This window comes from Schistocerca serialis, chromosome 1 (genome assembly GCF_023864345.2).
Source record: "Schistocerca serialis cubense isolate TAMUIC-IGC-003099 chromosome 1, iqSchSeri2.2, whole genome shotgun sequence".
In the NCBI taxonomy this organism is placed as follows: domain Eukaryota; kingdom Metazoa; phylum Arthropoda; class Insecta; order Orthoptera; family Acrididae; genus Schistocerca; species Schistocerca serialis.
The window spans coordinates 119,969,406-119,988,639 of record NC_064638.1 but is presented as its reverse complement, the minus strand read 5'-3'; the positions used below and the strand labels follow the sequence as shown (position 1 = coordinate 119,988,639).

General features: G+C 41.9%; 1 protein-coding gene across 1 annotated transcript in view; it reads right to left on the bottom strand.

Annotated features, from left to right (window-relative positions):
- The window catches only part of LOC126463709 (kinesin-like protein Klp98A), a 419,586-nt gene extending 401,998 nt beyond the window's left edge, over positions 1–17,588 (bottom strand). Inside the window, exons 1-2 of the mRNA XM_050096180.1 lie at positions 17,464–17,588; positions 17,221–17,290 (exon numbers count right to left, since the gene is read on the bottom strand). Of these exons, the coding sequence (XP_049952137.1) occupies positions 17,221–17,290; positions 17,464–17,510 (117 nt within the window). The 5' untranslated portion in view covers positions 17,511–17,588. The remainder of the gene's footprint in view (positions 1–17,220; positions 17,291–17,463) is intronic.
- Between the last annotated feature and the right edge of the window lie 1,646 nt (positions 17,589–19,234).

Below are 19,234 nucleotides of genomic sequence, written 5' to 3'. Positions count from 1 at the left end.
CTCCCTCTACGATTTTTTACCCTCCACGCTGCCCTCCAATACTAATTTGGGGATCCCTTGATGCCTCAGAACATGTCCTACCAACCGATCCCTTCTTCTAGCCAAGTTGTGCCACAAACTCCTCTTCTCCCCAATTCTGTTCAATACCTCCTCATTAGTAATGTGATCTACCCATCTAATCTTCGGCATTCTTCTGTAGCACCACATTTCGAAAGCTTCTATTCTCTTCTTGTGCGAACTATTTATCGTCCATGTTTCACTTCCATACATGGCTACGTGCCATTACTATCACATGCGGCACGGAGTTCCAATAATATTTTTCTTACGAGTCTTTGGTTTTCAACGCAATATACAATATCCAGAATCAATTTTTCTACACTTCAGCAACAGGCTCAAAACTGTCGAATTTTTTAGTAGGGCTACAAGCAGATATGATGTCCGGTATCAGAGATCCAATGATCCGTATGTGCGATTCAATAGCGATCTGACGTCAAGACTCACAACACGCGGCCACGTATATAACATTCGCAATACCACAAGACTTTACATGCAGAATGGCGGCTCAGCCATTGGCCCCTATCTTTCACGGCCAGTGCATTTCTAGTTGAGCAATTCCCACTCTGAATTGTTAATGTGGTATACTCGGACAACTCACAAATATAGAAATCACAACTTGAGTGCCGGTCTGGCACGTAATTTCAGCCCGTCACGAATTTTCAGCAGAGAGAATACACTAGCTCAGTGCAAGAAACGATCCTAGAAGCTAGCCAAGATCTCTAGGAACCGCGACCGCACTGAGCACTCAATACGACTGGAAAAAAAATATGCTGTTATGCAACCTTATGCAGTCGACACCTTACGCGACTAAGGAGAAGGGTAAAGAACGCCGTTACGGAAAGAATTAAGCATTCCCTTACAACATGTCTCTCATAATACGGTCGTTCTTACCTCCTGTTAACTGAAGGTTGCATAGCCTACACCAAAAATGTCAAATATGTGTGGTTTTTAGTTAGTATAACTATAATGAATTTACTACTGTTCTTGACACAATATAAACCACATACCTCCAGTAGTTTATCTTTTGAATGCTGTGGACGACATATACAGCAGCAGTCGGAACGCCCGAGGCTCTGAATGCTTCTCACGCATTTGACTTTTCTTATTGTGCTTTGGACAGTATACAATTTACAGACAAGTGAGGATGGTTAAACACACACATACATTTACAACTACGATAAATTCATACATTCTTGTTGTACACGAGTGAACCATATTATTTACTACTGATTAGTCTTTTGTGGTGCGTTTCGAAGCGTAGGAAAGCAAGGAGTTCCATTTCTTTGCACTTTCTGAGTTAGTATGAAAGCATTAAGAGTTTCGTGTACTGTCCGAGTGCAATTAGTTGAAAGACGACAACGTGAGGGGAGAGTTCACCAGTACCTCTGCAAGTGAACTAGCACAAAAATCTACCGCAGCTAAGAGGTAAACAAAGGTGGAAATCAAGACTTGCACAGCCGTCGGGTGCATTGCAGGCACTGCTATAGCAAAAAAATGGTTCAAATGGCTCTGAGCACTATGGGACTTAACTTCTGAGGTCATCAGTCCCCTAGAACTTAGAACTACTTAAACCTAACTAACCTAAGGACATCACACACATCCATGACCGAGGCAGGATTCGAACCTGCGACCGTAGCAGTCGCGCGGTTCCAGACTGTAGCGCCTAGAACCGCTCGGCCACCCCGGCCGGCACTGCTACAGCACCTGGGGCACATAGTGCTTCAAATGTTGCGGCAGTCCATCACAGCCAGCGTGTTAATATAAAAATTAACTTCTTTACAGAATATCACTCATCGCTTCTCTCACCTCTGGCAATGGTTGGTTGAGAAAAATGTTAAGCTCGACTGTGTTTCGGTGTCTACGTTCAACAGTAGATCCTGCCGCTGTAACAGACTGAATTGTCAGTTCGAAGATGGGAGCAAGGAATGGACATACCAGCTCCAACAGCACCTTGCGTAGTAAAGCACTGTGGTGTTCAAATTCATCTTCGGACTGATGACAGCCGCGCGGGATTAGCCGAGCGGTCTAGGATGCTGCAGTCATGGACTGTGCGACTGGTCCCGGCGGAGGGTCGAGTCCTCCCTCGGGCATGGGTGTGTGTGTTTGTCCTTAGGATAATTTAGGTTAAGTAGTGTGTAAGCTTAGGGATGCAGATGCGCAAAACTATAGACCTATATCTCTGACGTCGATCTGTTGTAGAATTTTAGAACATGTTTTTTGCTCGAGTATCATGTCGTTTTTGGAAACCCAGAATCTACTATGTACGAATCAACATGGATTCCGGAAACAGCGATAGTGTGAGACCCAACTCGCTTTATTTGTTCATGAGACCCAGAAAATATTAGATACAGGCTCCCAGGTAGATGCTATTTTTCTTGACTTCCGGAAGGCGTTCGATACAGTTCCGCACTGTCGCCTGATAAACAAAGTAAGAGCCTACGGAATATCAGACCAGATGTGTGGCTGGATTGAAGAGTTTTTAGCAAACAGAACACAGCATGTTGTTATCAATGGAGAGACGTCTACAGACGTCAAAGTAACCTCTGGCGTGCCACAGGGGAGTGTTATGGGACCATTGCTTTTCACAATATATAAAAATGACCTAGTAGATAGTGTCGGAAGTTCCATGCGGCTTTTCGCGGATGATGCTGTAGTATATAGAGAAGTTGCAGCATTAGAAAATTGTAGCGAAATGCAGGAAGATCTGCAGCGGATAGGCACTTGGTGCAGGGAGTGGCAACTGTCCCTTAACATAGACAAATGTAATGTATTGCGAATACATAGAAAGAAGGATCCTTTATTGTATGATTATATGATAGCGGAACAAACACTGGTAGCAGTTACTTCTGTAAAATATCTGGGAGTATGCGTGCGGAACGATTTGAAGTGGAATGATCATATAAAATTAATTGTTGGTAAGGCGGGTACCAGGTTGAGATTCATTGGGAGAGTGCTTAGAAAATGTAGTCCATCAACAAAGGAGGTGGCTTACAAAACACTCGTTCGACCTATACTTGAGTATTGCTCATCAGTGTGGGATCCGTACCAGGTCGGGTTGACAGAGGAGATAGAAAAGATCAAAAGAAGAGCGGCGCGTTTCGTCACAGGGTTATTTGACAAGCGAGATAGCGTTACGGAGATGTTTAATAAACTCAAGTGGCAGACTCTGCAAGAGAGGCGCTCTGCATCGCTGTGTAGCTTGCTGTCCAGGTTTCGAGAGGGTGCGTTTCTGGATGAGGTATCGAATATATTGCTTCCCCCTACTTATACCTCCCGAGGAGATCACGAATGTAAAATTAGAGAGATTAGAGCGCGCACTGAGGCTTTCAGACAGTCGTTCTTCCCGCGAACCATACGCGACTGGAACAGGAAAGGGAGGTAATGACAGTGGCACGTAAAGTGCCCTCCGCCACACACCGTTGGGTGGCTTGCGGAGTATAAATGTAGATGTAGATGACCTTAGCAGTTAAGTCCCATAAGATTTCACACACATTTGAACATTTTTGACTGATGACACCTTTTACTTTGCAGAAAACCTCTTAATAGGTCAGGCACCGATGTGTGAGATATGGGCTCTGTGGTAAAAATTTCACTTCGTTGAATGACGTTTACCTGCAAAAATATTTTTTTGCGGAGGTAGCTACGAAAGAAAATATAGGCTATCCCTACACCGTCCAGATGCACAGAAAGCTCCCTCACTTTAATCTTTTCTTCATTCTTATCTCCTTTCTCATTTTGTCCTTTTCTTTATAACATGCATTGACATTAGATTAGAATGTAGACACTCCTGGCATATACTCCAGGTGAAAAGCTACGTTATTCATCCGGGTGGCAGACTGGCAGTGATAAAAACCGCGCCGTTCCAACGAGCAACATACGAGGTGTGATCAAAAAGTAAAGGGAAATTTTTAATTTCGTAGGCTAAACCCTGCACTTGATTTTCAAAACCTTTTTTAAACTTGTTGGTACACATGTTCCTGATGTATGTTTGCATTTTCAGTTGTTTTGAGTATTCAGTTTATTTTTGACAGTCGAAAGTTTATACGTGTGTCGACACGGCGAATTTTTGCTTTCGAAAATCTTTTTGCTTTACATAATATTCTGCTTGAAAAATGAAATATAGTGCAGCACCGCATTCGAAATGTTGACTCCGGCTTTTGACGAATCTACTATGACTACGACAAGAGTTTACGAGTGGTATAAACATTTTCGAGCGGGTCGAGAGGACTCTGAAGACTACGACCGCTCTGGACGCCCTAGCACATCAATTACTGACGACAGTGTGGTAAGTGTACAGAAAACGGTTCTGGAAAATCGCCGAATCACCATCAGAGAGGTTTCTAGCGAATTCAGCATGTACTTTGGCTCATACCAAGCAATATTTTTGGGTGTTTAGGGCGTGAAACGGGTAGCGGCAGAGTTTGTTCCGAAACGGTTGAATTTCGACCAAAAGCGACGTAGCGCGGACATCTCTCAGGAACTGCTGAATGAAGTCGACAGCGATCCAGAACTACTAAAGAGGGTTATGACAGGTGACAAAAATAAGGGTATACGGGGGGGGGGGGAGGGGGAGGGGTATGACCTCGAATCCAAGGCTCAGTCGTCCTGGAAACTGCCTGAAGAGCCAAGACCAAAGAAAATTCGTCACGTTCGATCACATGTGAAGGTTCTTCTCGCTGTTTTCTTCTATTAGAAAGGAATAGTGCACCATGAGTTCCTGGGTTTTTTTTTTTTTTTTCGTACGATCAGCAAGGAATACTACCTGGAAGTTATGTGCCGTTTGTGTGAAGCAATCCGAAGAAAACTACCAGTTTTGTGGCAAAACCACTAGAAGTTGCATCACGATAATACTCCCGCTCACACCTCAATGCTTGTTCGTGACTTTTCTGGCAAAAAACAAACCCGTTACGTTGGCTCAGGTACCGTATTCGCCGGACGTAGCTCCCTGCGACTTCTTTCTATTCCCGAAGCTGAAGAGAACTATTCAAGGACGTCGTTTTGCCACCACCGATGAGATAAAAACAGAAACGCTGAAGGTGCTGAATACCATAACGACAAGTGAGTTCAGAAGCGCTTCCAAGATTGGAAAAAGCACTGGCACCAAGTGTATTTTATCTGAGAGGGATTACTTTGAAGTTGATGCTGATGAATGAATAAAAAAATAAAACTTTCGTTACTTTTTGATCACACCTCGTAACCATCATCTGAAGTCGTGAAGCCCAGTGGCTGCATCGAGACCGTGGATAAGAGGAGGAAGAAGAGAATGAGGAGGAGGAGGAGGCGGGGGCAGGGAGAGGAGGGGGCGCCCATCACTATAAATAGGGTGAGGTCCGCAATGATTCGACACTTCGACAGAAGATGAGCATGACACTCGTCGAACCGTCGCGGCTGGAGAACAGAGAGTGTTTTATCGTTTCACCTTCTCTAAAGGCTTTATTTAGTTTTCTTCTACATAGTTCTTTAATAATCCCGGACATGTGACTGGATGAACGCCTAACTGTCGAAAGTCTTGACCTCTTCCTAATAAAAGCCTGCAGCAAAAGTTTTCACTGCACTATAAAACATGTACATGTGTCCTTTTAACACCGAACAAATGCTGACTGTTATATTGGGCAAGAGACCCATTGAGGTTTCTGTTTCCTGTCGTGTAGACACTTATGAAGAAAAGCTATCGAGTCATCTGTGACATTTGTGACCCAGGTGGCAGAATTGTACAATGGCAAATGGATGAGTGTGTGTCTAGGATCTCTATATATCAGTTGTCAGCCCGTAACATTTATGTACCTTCGTGCAGAACTCATTATGTGGCTCTTCAAAGGTTGATATTTTATGAAACAAATGTGACCGAAGTGATTTTCCATAAGGAATTTCAATCACCTTCGATTCTTTGAATTGCCAGTTTATAATAAGACTGCAGGCTGTCTATTTTAGCTTGGGAGAGTCTTTTGTAGCCTGTAAGTCCATCTTTTGCATTCTTTTCTTTCCACTACTCACACCAATTCTCAAGCACGACCCCTCTTAAAACTACATGCAGGGCAGGGAATCTAATCCGCATAACCGTGTTTCGCGAAGTGTCGCATCCTTTTCCCCGTGATGGCCAAAAATCTCAATTTTCCAATTCTTGCTTCCTGGGTACGAATAAGGTTTTTTTTTATTTTTTTTATTTTTTTTTTTTTTGCTGTCGCAGCCACCTTAATAATGAGTGTTACATAACATAACGCTGCAACGGTCTAGGAACACGTAAAAGAAGAGGCTTGGCCGCGACTTTTCACACACTACGGGGTTAAAATTACGTTTGAAATAAAATAAAGGGAAAGAAATAATCGTAACAATCAGCTTGTAAAAACGCCCCATTGCAAAAACGACACACAAAAAAGAATTTCTGCACTCCTTCGGCTGACAGATTATTCTTCGCCAAGCCGTTCTTATGCTCGTGCGCAGTCGGGTCGGCATGTGCTTAAGTTGAGCCCCCTACTACCTCTTACCTGCGGTCTTCTTAGCAACTGCACTAATTTACTAACGTGGCGTACTCATGTTTTTCTTAGGGCCTACCATCTAAAGGATGCAGTTCACGGCAAAACTGTCGTGTCTTTCGAATCTAACTTCCTCGGTGTTTCGTGTCCGAGTTCCAAGCTATATAGCGCGTTGCATTAATACGTTGCATATTGAATACTCAGCCAAATAAACAAACACGAAAACTTCAGTTTACTGCAGATTTCTGGAATGTCGGATTTGAAATTGCGAGTGGAAGCGAATGTATTTATTTTCCCGCAAAGAAAACTGCCGTGAACGAAAGATTATGTAAAATGTATCCGTATACTCTGGATCATAAAGAGTCTATTTTCTGCACTTACTAAAAAAACCATAATTCATGGCTTGTCGACAATAATTTTTGTAATAATTTGAAGCCGTAGTTCCGTAAAATTATTCTGGACTGGAAAGTATCTGAGACTTGTAATGGGGCCCCTTAGGGAAATGGCAGCAAGAGAGGGGAAGAAAACCAATGTGCACTCCGTGTGCATACCGGGGGGAGTCATTCCAGATGTGGAAAGGGTCCTTCCGGATGCCATGAAGGGTACAGGGTGCACCCATCTGCAGGTGGTCGCTCATGTCGGCACCAATGATGTGTGTCGCTATGGATCGGAGGAAATCCTCTCTGGCTTCCGGCGGCTATCTGATTTGGTGAAGACTGCCAGTCTCGCTAGCGGGATGAAAGCAGAGCTCACCATCTGCAGCATCGTCGACAGGACTGACTGCGGACCTTTGGTACAGAGCCGAGTGGAGGGTCTGAATCAGAGGCTGAGACGGTTCTGCGACCGTGTGGGCTGCAGATTCCTCGACTTGCGCCATAGGGTGGTGGGGTTTCGGGTTCCGCTGGATAGGTCAGGAGTCCACTACACGCAACAAGCGGCTACACGGGTAGCAGGGGTTGTGTGGCGTGGGCTGGGCGGTTTTTTAGGTTAGATGGCCTTGGGCAAGTACAGAAACGGCAACAGCCTCAACGGGTGCGGGGCAAAGTCAGGACATGCGGGGACCAAGCAGCAATCGGTATTGTAATTGTCAACTGTCGAAGCTGCGTTGGTAAAGTACCGGAACTTCAAGCGCTGATAGAAAGCACCGACGCTGAAATCGTTATAGGTACAGAAAGCTGGCTTAAGCCAGAGATAAATTCTGCCGAAATTTTTACAAAGGTACAGACAGTGTTTAGAAAGGATAGATTGCATGCAACCGGTGGTGGAGTGTTCATCGCTGTTAGTAGTAGTTTATCCTGTAGTGAAGTAGAAGTGGATAGTTCCTGTGAATTATTATGGGTGGAGGTTACACTCAACAACCGAACTAGGTTAATAATTGGCTCCTTTTACCGACCTCCCGACTCAGCAGCATTAGTGGCAGAACAACTGAGAGAAAATTTGGAATACATTTCACATAAATTTTCTCAGCATGTTATAGTCTTAGGTGGAGATTTCAATTTACCAGATATAGACTGGGACACTCAGATGTTTAGGACGGGTGGTAGGGACAGAGCATCGAGTGACATTATACTGAGTGCACTATCCGAAAATTACCTCGAGCAATTAAACAGAGAACCGACTCGTGGAGATAACATATTGGACCTACTGATAACAAACAGACCCGAACTTTTCGACTCTGTATGTACAGAACAGGGAATCAGTGATCATAAGGCCGTTGCAGCATCCCTGAATATGGAAGTTAATAGGAATATAAAAAAAGGGAGGAAGGTTTATCTGTTTAGCAAGAGTAATAGAAGGCAGATTTCAGACTACCTAACAGATCAAAACGAAAATTTCTGTTCCGACACTGACAATGTTGAGTGTTTATGGAAAAAGTTCAAGGCAATCGTAAAATGCGTTTTAGACAGGTACGTGCCGAGTAAAACTGTGAGGGACGGGAAAAACCCACCGTGGTACAACAACAAAGTTAGGAAACTACTGCGAAAGCAAAGAGAGCTCCACTCCAAGTTTAAACGCAGCCAAAACCTCTCAGACAAACAGAAGCTAAACGATGTCAAAGTTAGCGTAAGGAGGACTATGCGTGAAGCGTTCATTGAGTTCGAAAGTAAAATTCTATGTACCGACTTGACAGAAAATCCTAGGAAGTTCTGGTCTTACGTTAAATCAGTAAGTGGCTCGAAACAGCATATCCAGACACTACGGGATGATGATGGCATTGAAACAGAGGATGACACGCGTAAAGCTGAAATACTAAACACCTTTTTCCAAAGCTGTTTCACAGAGGAAGACCGCACTGCAGTTCCTTCTCTAAATCCTCGCACAAACGAAAAAATGGCTGACATCGAAATAAGTGTCCAAGGAATAGAAAAGCAACTGGAATCACTCAATAGAGGAAAGTCCACTGGACCTGACGGGATACCAATTCGATTCTACACAGAGTACGCGAAAGAACTTGCCCCCCTTCTAACAGCCGTGTACCGCAAGTCTCTAGAGGAACGGAGGGTTCCAAATGATTGGAAAAGAGCACAGATAGTCCCAGTCTTCAAGAAGGGTCGTCGAGCAGATGCGCAAAACTATAGACCTATATCTCTTACGTCGATCTCTTGTAGAATTTTAGAACATGTTTTTTGCTCGCGTATCATGTCATTTCTGGAAACCCAGAATCTACTATGTAGGAATCAACATGGATTCCGGAAACAGCGATCGTGTGAGACCCAACTCGCTTTATTTGTTCATGAGACCCAGAAAATATTAGATACAGGCTCCCAGGTAGATGCTATTTTTCTTGACTTCCGGAAGGCGTTCGATACAGTTCCGCACTGTCGCCTGATAAACAAAGTAAGAGCCTACGGAATATCAGACCAGCTGTGTGGCTGGATTGAAGAGTTTTTAGCAAACAGAACACAGCATGTTGTTATCAATGGAGAGACGTCTACAGACGTTAAAGTAACCTCTGGCGTGCCACAGGGGAGTGTTATGGGACCATTGCTTTTCACAATATATTTAAATGACTTAGTAGATAGTGTCGGAAGTTCCATGCGGCTTTTCGCGGATGATGCTGTAGTATACAGAGAAGTTGCTGCATTAGAAAATTGTAGCGAAATACAGGAAGATCTGCAGCGGATAGGCACTTGGTGCAGGGAGTGGCAACTGACCCTTAACATAGACAAATGTAATGTATTGCGAATACATAGAAAGAAGGATCCTTTATTGTATGATTATATGATAGCGGAACAAACACTGGTAGCAATTACTTCTGTAAAATATCTGGGAGTATGCGTACGGAACGATTTGAAGTGGAATGATCATATAAAATTAATTGTTGGTAAGGCGGGTACCAGGTTGAGATTCATTGGGAGAGTGCTTAGAAAATGTAGTCCATCAACAAAGGAGGTGGCTTACAAAACACTCGTTCGACCTATACTTGAGTATTGCTCATCAGTGTGGGATCCGTACCAGGTCGGGTTGACGGAGGAGACAGAGAAGATCCAAAGAAGAGCGGCGCGTTTCGTCACCGGGTTATTTGGTAACCGTGATAGCGTTACGGAGATGTTTAATAAACTCAAGTGGCAGACTCTGCAAGAGAGGCGCTCTGCATCGCGGTGTAGCTTGCTGTCCAGGTTTCGAGAGGGTGCGTTTCTGGATGAGGTATCGAATATATTGCTTCCCCCTACTTATACATCCCGAGGAGATCACGAATGTAAAATTAGAGAGATTAGAGCGCGCACGGAGGCTTTCAGACAGTCGTTCTTCCCGCGAACCATACGCGACTGGAACAGGAAAGGGAGGTAATGACAGTGGCACGTAAAGTGCCCTCCGCCACACACCGTTGGGTGGCTTGCGGAGTATCAATGTAGATGTAGATGTAGATGTAGATGTAGAACAAATACACAAGTAAAATGGCGCATTGTTTCATCTGTCTGGATCCTGTCATGTATAAAAATAACATATTTGGGTGAACGAAAACCCACTGTTACAACTAAAGAACTCTTCAGTTAGAAATGTCAAGGGACACACTAGAGAAGCTAGGCAGTGTATTCGTTTTTCGGCTTCCATGTTAATAACGCCAATGATTATTTTTAAAGGCTATCTAAAAGACTGAGTTTCAATAATGAACTGCACAGTCCCTGAATTTTAAATTCATGAAAAATGTACAAGATTTAGTACAGACAAAGTACTTCTCCATAATCTTTCAAGTTAGTGAGGCCTGGGAGTAAATAGTCACACGTTATGCTCAGTGGAGAGTCGTTAAACCAAGGCGGGCTTTACTCCATGTGTAATTCTATCACTCACAACTGTGTATGCAATATGTTAACTACATACAATATTGATTGTAACAGTTACCATAGCAAACTGCTGTCCTAAGTAACTGAATGTCTCCGCGGCTCGCAGCTTGATGCAGCAACATTGAATTATCTGCAAATCATGTACTAACAACTACATAAATATAAACTTCGTCATATATACTAACTATTAGGAATGCAGTGTGCTCGTGTGTGAAAAGGGCTGTTCAAATAAATTCACTATCTGTATACAAAGTGGTAAGTCTTCGGTTCACTATTTAGTATCCTTAAAACGAACTGGTATGCTTCAACATCCAGTACGGAAATGGACGATCGCAGTGAAACACTGATGTGCACCCAAGTGTACAACGTCTCTCGAATCTGCAATGTTACTTCTAGACAGAGTGCGTTATGAATGGGCACAGACGAGGGCCGAGACGAATATTCATTGCTTTATTCTGAACAGGTGCAAAAGTTTTAGATATGCTGGCCCATCTCAATCGTCCAAGAACTGATAAGTGAATTTAGATTTGTAGTGCACTTTCTTTCAGAACCGAAAAAAAAGAAAAAAGTGAAAACTAGGAGCTTTATACACAAAGGTTGCGTGGAGGTCGACATAACAATATTACACTTGTCACAGCACATTCTTCCAGTTCCCTACTCACGAATGCAAAGGAGACCAACTGATGGTAATTATAAAATTATGGTGATTTTTGGGTGGCGTACCAAAATGAGGCCTTTAGCGCATGTTTAAAACTATTATGAGAGGGGTAGGTCTAAAATTCATCTTAGTTACAATTCTTAAGTATTTTAATGCTGTTGTAGAAAAACTAAAAATGGACGAATCACTTGCAACACAAAACGTGCATCCCAGAAACCTAGGGATGAGTTGGGACGAAACACAACACATTTGTATTATCATCAGTGAAAATTAACACCAGGTTGGAAGTTAAATTCACCAGATTTCCCGTTGAAAATTTTCGTGTTGAAAATTTAATATATTTGCCACAAGCACTGCAATCAAATATAGTGACCTCTCCGGAGTAAAATGTCACGAATCAGAAGCCAACGCACCAACCAGCGACGGGCGGATGCAGAAGAAAAGATTCGTAATACTTCTTTTTTGCAACCTATCAAGCGTATCGGTTGATACGGGATATCGGTTGGGATCGGTTGGTAGGACATGTTTTGAGGCATCAAGGGATCGCAAATTTAGCATTGGAGGGCAGCGTGGGGGGTAAAAATCGTAGAGGGAGACCAAGAGATGAATACACTAAGCAGATTCAGAAGGATGTAGGTTGCAGTAGGTACTGGGAGATGAAGAAGCTTGCACAGGATAGAGTAGCATGGAGAGCTGCATCAAACCAGTCTCAGGACTGAAGACCACAACAACAACAACAACAACAACAACAACAACAAGCGTATGGTTAACACAGCGACGTCATCAGAAACATAGAACACTTACTATACACAGACAGTCGCGAACACCGTGTGGAAGGCCATCTCGGCCTGGTGTTGGGTGACACCGGTGGAACTGGTTTGCGCGGAAAGTTTCGGCCCAGCTGCATACATCCACAATTGATTCGATTTGCCAGAGAAATGGTAACTTAACTCACCCAGTTGAATTATTCCTTACAACGTCGGTAAGTATCCGTAACGCTGCGACCGTTCTTCACACGTAGCCTACAGCATACAATCCCCGACAACTCACAAATCGTATTAATAAATGCTATGCGCTGCCACGCGTTGTAGTAAGCTATTGTTACAGGATGCTGATATAGTATAACGATGTTTCGATCCACAATTAACAACCACGATACGCTGTGACGCCCCGATGGATACAGCTTTTTCATGTTAATTCTCAAACAGTTCTTCGTAAACAAGCTAAAGGTAAACAATCATAAAATATTTATAATTCTCTGTGGTCACATGGTCACATTGTAGGCCTGTAACGCCAAACTATCTCATTTTGACTTTCACTAAACGCCGCGCAGCTGGATAGGGGCCGTTTACGGTATTCTCTAGACCCGGGTTAGGTCAACTGTTGACGACATGATATACCGAGAACACAGTTAAAGAGGGCGGGGGCGGGGAGGAAAATTGCCTAACATTTCTTGTCTCAAATGGGAAAGAGGTTTAATTGTTGAAACCGAATCAGCGTGTTCACTCTTCAACATTACAATATGAAACACAGAGTCCTATGGGCAGTTTCTGAAGCAACGAGCATTTTTAGCTCTACTAAACAACCATGTTCCTGTCCACTTTTTCAACATTTTCTTCAACTAGTCGCGTAAAATACGGGCAGGCCTATGATAAACAGACACGAATCTATTTATTCTGCGTCAAAACGCACTGGCCCAAAATATCTCAGCTGTTCGGTTCGTTGATGCCCATACATCAACAGCCGAATACGGATCACATAGCGTTGTATACTGTGCCCATACCGACCTTCCGCCTATCTCTTGTAGTTTTCTCAAATCACACGCAAATGATCAAAGATACAACAATCATATATTTTCTACATCGAGAGCAAAGAGATAGTCCAATATTGTGTATCAAGATTTGTGAGAAGCTTGTAAAACTTCATTGGAATGGGAGAAAGGTGTGTCAGCAAAACCACCCTTTCTGTGCCGCTACGCAGATCCAGTGACTTGACGAGGCAAAGTGTACTGAACAGTCAATGCTAAATGATAAAAAAAATCATTCAGCAGCACCTGTGTGACACACTTGAATAACTTATACTGTCCCGTTTCGTACTCTACACGTTTCCCTCTAGTGTAGAATGCTCACTCTTACATGACAGAAATGAAATATGGTCAACATGTTATACTCCCCCACACTTTCAAACTTATTAAACCATTCCCAATAATTTAAAACACATGTAAATAACATTTTTACATACAGGCATCAAAGTGGTCGACAGTCAACAGTCGAATATGACTAGTCAAAATTCTGAAGACGCTGAATGTCCATTGATCGAAACTGCTCACATCAATGGCTTTAAACACGCTTCTGAGCTTCCTTGTAAGTACTTGTTCAGATTCAGTTCGTCATAACTATCTTTTCACATTACCACGAAGAAAATAAAGGAAAGAAAAAAAAAGAGGACAACAGATCAATTGTTTGTTTCATCTCAGGTAAGGTAAAAGTATCAGAAAGGAATTCTGACCTTTTATTTAGTAATGCAACTGATCATGGGTGAGAATTTTTTACACTTTAGCATACAGTAATGGAACTAACTAAAACTTGGTGCAGAACTGGAATGGGACTCGAATTCAGACAAAAGGATTTTTGTGGGCAATACATGGTCCAGCTGCCCACCATGCCTAACAGTCCTCAAATGGTGATAAATCCCAATTCCCCATTGCATTCATTCTGCCAGTGATACTATAGCACCACAGCATCATAGGGTAGTAATGGATTAATTTGGGGGTAAGGAAAGTAACCAGCAACTATTTGAAGTTGCGAGTCCATCTGCGAGGCATGTCAGATGCCTCATATGGCAACAGCACTCCCATGAAAGATACGTAGTAGGATTCAGTTAGCAGTGTGTCGTGTTTTAAACTGTCATGTCTTATATGCCATGTCTGATCAGTAACATGGTAATTCAAATAGCTTCAGATACATCATATTAAAAAAAAAAAAAAAAAACTGGCATAATAAATTTATGCTTTGAATCAGTACTTCATTGTCATTCATAACTCAGACAATGGGCCTCATAATATTTAATTACCGTATTATAATTTCTGAAAAATCTGTGGCATTTTGTTGATATATTATTGGGATGTACAATACACGTTTTCATCTCTTCATTGGAAGGAACACAAAGAAAATCTTGTGGGGGGAAGGCTAACCAAAGACTGCGTTTTATTGGCAGGACACTTAGCAAATGTAACAGACTTACTAAGGAGACTGCCTACATTACGCTTGTCCGCCCTCTTTTCGAATACTGCTGCGCGGCGTGGGATCCTTACCAGATATGACCGACGAAGTACATCGAAAAAGTTCAAAGAAAGGCAGCACGTTTGGGACAGAGTGTCAAAGAAATTATACAGGATTTGGGCTGGACATCATTAAAAGAGAGGCGTTTTTCGTTGCGAAGGAATCTTCTCACGTAATTCCAATCACCAACTTTCTCCTCCGAATGCGAAAATATTTTGTTGACACCGACCTACATAGGGAGGAACGATCACCACGATAAAATAATGGAAATCAAAGCTCGTACAGAAATATAGGTGTTTATTCTTTCCGCGCGCTATACGAAATTGGAATAATAGAGAATTGTGAAGGTGGTTCGATGAACCCCCTGCTAGGCACTTAAATTTGATTTGCAGAGTATCCATGTAGACGTGGATGTCTTCAGCTGAACAATACTTTAAACAATATTAGTCTGATTATCAGACTTGAAAATTTAAAAATATCTAAACTATAGTCAACTTGTCCTCTTTAGCTGATTGGTCAGTGGATCTGACTTCCATGCAGAGGGCCCGGGTTCAGTTCCCAGTACTACCAGGGAGCCTCTCTTGATCAGCGAGAACTGAATCTCGCAAGGCACACTGAGGAGCTACTTTACGAAGAAGCAGCTCCAAAGTCTGGAGAGCTGACAGTGGCCAGGAAAGTGCTGTACTGTTCCATGCCCCTTCTACTGTATCCAAACAACCCCATATGACAGACAGTGACTTGGCACTCAGTCAGCATCAATGGGTCCTCTGGGTCTGATTGCGGAGTAGCTTTTATGTTATTCAAATGGGTCACTTCACATAACTGTCTACCTCTATTTATGACAGACGGCAAATAACACATACGCCACAATTTCAAACATGTAAAAGCAAAGTTATTTTGAGCCCAAATATTTGTTGAAACATCACAGTGCTTTATTGGTCGTATTCCTACTGGATGTGGTATGCCCTTGCCTCCTTTCAAATTGATTTTCTCCGTCAGTTGAAGAGGGACCTACAGTTTGACAAGGACTCTGAAACACGGGCATTTTTTCACATTCATAAATCATTGCAAGAGGTGAAAGACCCGATAAGTGACAGAAAAAATCCTAGAACCGACTGGGGATCAAACTGTGTACCACTGGATTGGGCGTCTTGCACTCACCGACAGGGCCACAATATAATTATGTAAAATATGTTGCACTTCCTCTAAAATGGAATGATAAACATAAATTTTACTCAAACTCAAAGTTTGACAGAAAAATTATGTACTGCATTGGCCCTCAGTGCAAAACAAAAATTATCTGAGATTACTGATGAACTGATTTGTAGCCTCAATGTACCACAACCTTACTAGATCAGTTTCTTCAGATAAATTGAGCCCTAAAAGACATTAGCCTACATACCAACTACAAAATATCTATACAACTACTGTCAGAGCCTACGCAGTTTATGAAAGCTCATATACAGAAGGGCCTCCAACCAGAAATAAAACAAACCCATCTAGTATATATGCAGCGACACATGACATTCAGACTGAATGATTTCTAAGCTCATGTACAATATAAAATTCGATGCAAAACTTGTGATGTAGCATATAAAGACTGAATTAATTTTAACAGGATACTTGATGGCTTACATACAGCACAGTAGAATTAATAAAGATGTAAAAGAATAAGTTTTTCTTGGTGTGGTTTTATGGACATCTCCATATTGGTCTATTCAGTAGAAGTCTCCTCATCTTTGTATAGCTACTGGTAATCTACATACACTTGAACCTCCTTGCACTATCCTACAATTTTTACTACCTCACTTCTTTCCTGTACCAATGATGCCTCAGATGTGTCCTATCAACCTATCCACTGTTTAAGTCAAATTGTCATGGTGCTCCTTTCTTCCTTCCCAGTTTTATGCAGTAAGATGTGTCTCTTCATAGTTAGGTCTCCTTGATTTACACATCTAATCTTCAGCATTCTTCTGTAGCACTAAATTTTGAAAGTTATTCTCTTCTTGCCTGTACTGTTTATCACCCAAACTTCACTTCGATATAAAGGTACACTTCAGGCAAGTACTTTTAGAGAAAACTTCCTAAAGTGATACCATGAGTTAGAAATAAATAAGCAAACATTTGACCCAGACAGGAATTTGATCTACAGCAAATATGTTAGTGCACTCTGGATAAGACTGATTAAAATTTAAAAAAAGGAGCATTCAGTCTGGTTTTGCATCCAGTTGATTTTATCTTGAATGTGTGAAATCAGTTCCATTAAATGAGACTACTCAGGGGCCTATGAGTGTATTATTCTGACCGGAAAAAGTTAGGACATAGTCAAGTAACTGATCTTAAATGAAGCAAGATAACAAGTTGTTGTTAGGGCGAATGGAATTATTTAAGACGACTCAAGTAGGCAGTTTCATGCAATATAATAGAGGAAGCAAAATATGGTGGATTTTGATGATTTAACTAACCTTAGAGTTCAGAATTCTTGTTTTCTTTCCATCCATTTGAATTATGAGTTTGGCGTCCATATCAATCTCCCTGGTGAATGAAAATAAAATGTGAAGCCGCAGAAGAAAATAACGAGAAAGATGAAATTATAATGAAATATTGAAACTGACGACTATGTCAGTAATAACAGCAAGACGGTACACAGCATTAATTCTCAAATAGTTGAAACGCTTTATTGTTTTTATCTTTGAAGCAGATTTTACCTTTGATTGAAGGGGCGAACCCGTACTGCTACTTTGACAGACGCCATTGTCACATATTAGTAAACGTCACTCCAGTTAAAAGCTATCTGCACCGCACATTCACAACACCCGACACAGCCTGTAGCACTAAAACAACTGAAACATGACGTCACGAGAGAAACCAAGCTTACAAAACGTCAAGACTGCTTCCAATTACATCATCTTTGCCAACCGCGCAAATGAAAATTTTACTGTACAGTCAGGTTAATATAATTCAAAACGCGACGATCCTACTCTATTGTAAATAGTTCTCTAGTGTAGTTGCGGTGTATGATATGCCTCCGTCGGCCAATGAATAAAATAATAGATGATAAAGTTTCTGAATAAAGCTGGGGCTCCACAGACACTTACAACTGGCACCCCCCGCTAGAGCCTTGTGGCGCCAGCTGCCGCTTCGGGATTCCGCTGTCAGATTTTTCCTGGCGGCATTTTTAAAATAACGTCAAACGAAAATCTATGTGAGAATGGGTTTATGACACTGAACACTAACACTGGAAGGAACACACACAGGAGAAAATTAAAGAAGAAGTGCGCGCGCGTGCACACACACACATTTTTTCTGCCTCTTTCGTTCCAGAAATCTCTCATATATTCACTGTGTTCCTTCTTCCCCTCTTCTGCCCACTCCTTTCCCGTTTTCTTCGTCTCTGGGCCTTTGCTCAAATTTCTGTTATCCGATTTTTTGCTGTGTGCTTACGCTGTCTGTCATGATTTCTGAGGAGATGTTTAGTTTCTTGACGTCTTCCATGATTACCTTTACCCAGTGTATTTCGTATTCGTCGCCACTATGGTAAAGTTCTTCTTGGTCAATCTGCCATCGTTTATCCTACGTATTTGAGCATAGAACTTGCCCTTCTTTTCCTGATATTGTTTGTAATCACTTCTGTCTGTTTGTACAGTCCTTTTGTCGATTTCTTCGTTGAGATCCCCTCTTTCTGAACCAGCCCACAGATCTTTCATAGTATTTTCCTCTCTTGTTTTTCTGTTTCTATCATTTTCATTCTTCCCTTTATAATTATTGCTTCTGATGTGGAAAACGCCTCTGGTAAGACTACTGTATTATAGTGTCTTAATTTACATCCAGATCTATACTCTGCAAACCACTGTGAAGTGGACGGCAGAGGGTATGTCCCATTGTACCAGTCATTACGGTTTCTTCTTGGTCCATTCACATATTGAATGTGGGAAGAATGATTGTTTGAATGCCTTTGAGCATGCGGTAATTATTCCAATCTTATCCTCTCAATCCCAATGTGGGCATGCATAGGGGACTGTACTATATTCCTAGCGTCATCGTTTCAAACCGGTTCTTGAAACTGCTTCTCAGTATATTTATTCCTTCATGAAATTTGATCCAAGTAATATATCTCTGTTTCCAACAAGTAGCCAAATACATAGCATCAATTCTAGGAATAAAAACAATCTACATAAAGGCCTAAATTCACTTACCTTGGTCCAGAAAGGGGTCCAGTACTCAAGAACACACATTTTCAATAAATTGCCAACAACCATTAAAAACTTCGTTTCAGATAAAGCACAGTTTAAACAGAGCCTGAAAGACTTTTTGCTAGGCAGCTACTTCTATTCTATAGATGAGTATCTTAACAGAAACTCTTAGAGCAGCTTAACTAAAAATGTTTGTTAGTCACAACAGTCACAATTAGGTATTTTGTTTATGATAAATTTACTAAAAGTGCATAAATATGTTTCATTCTGACAGTGTATTTCTATA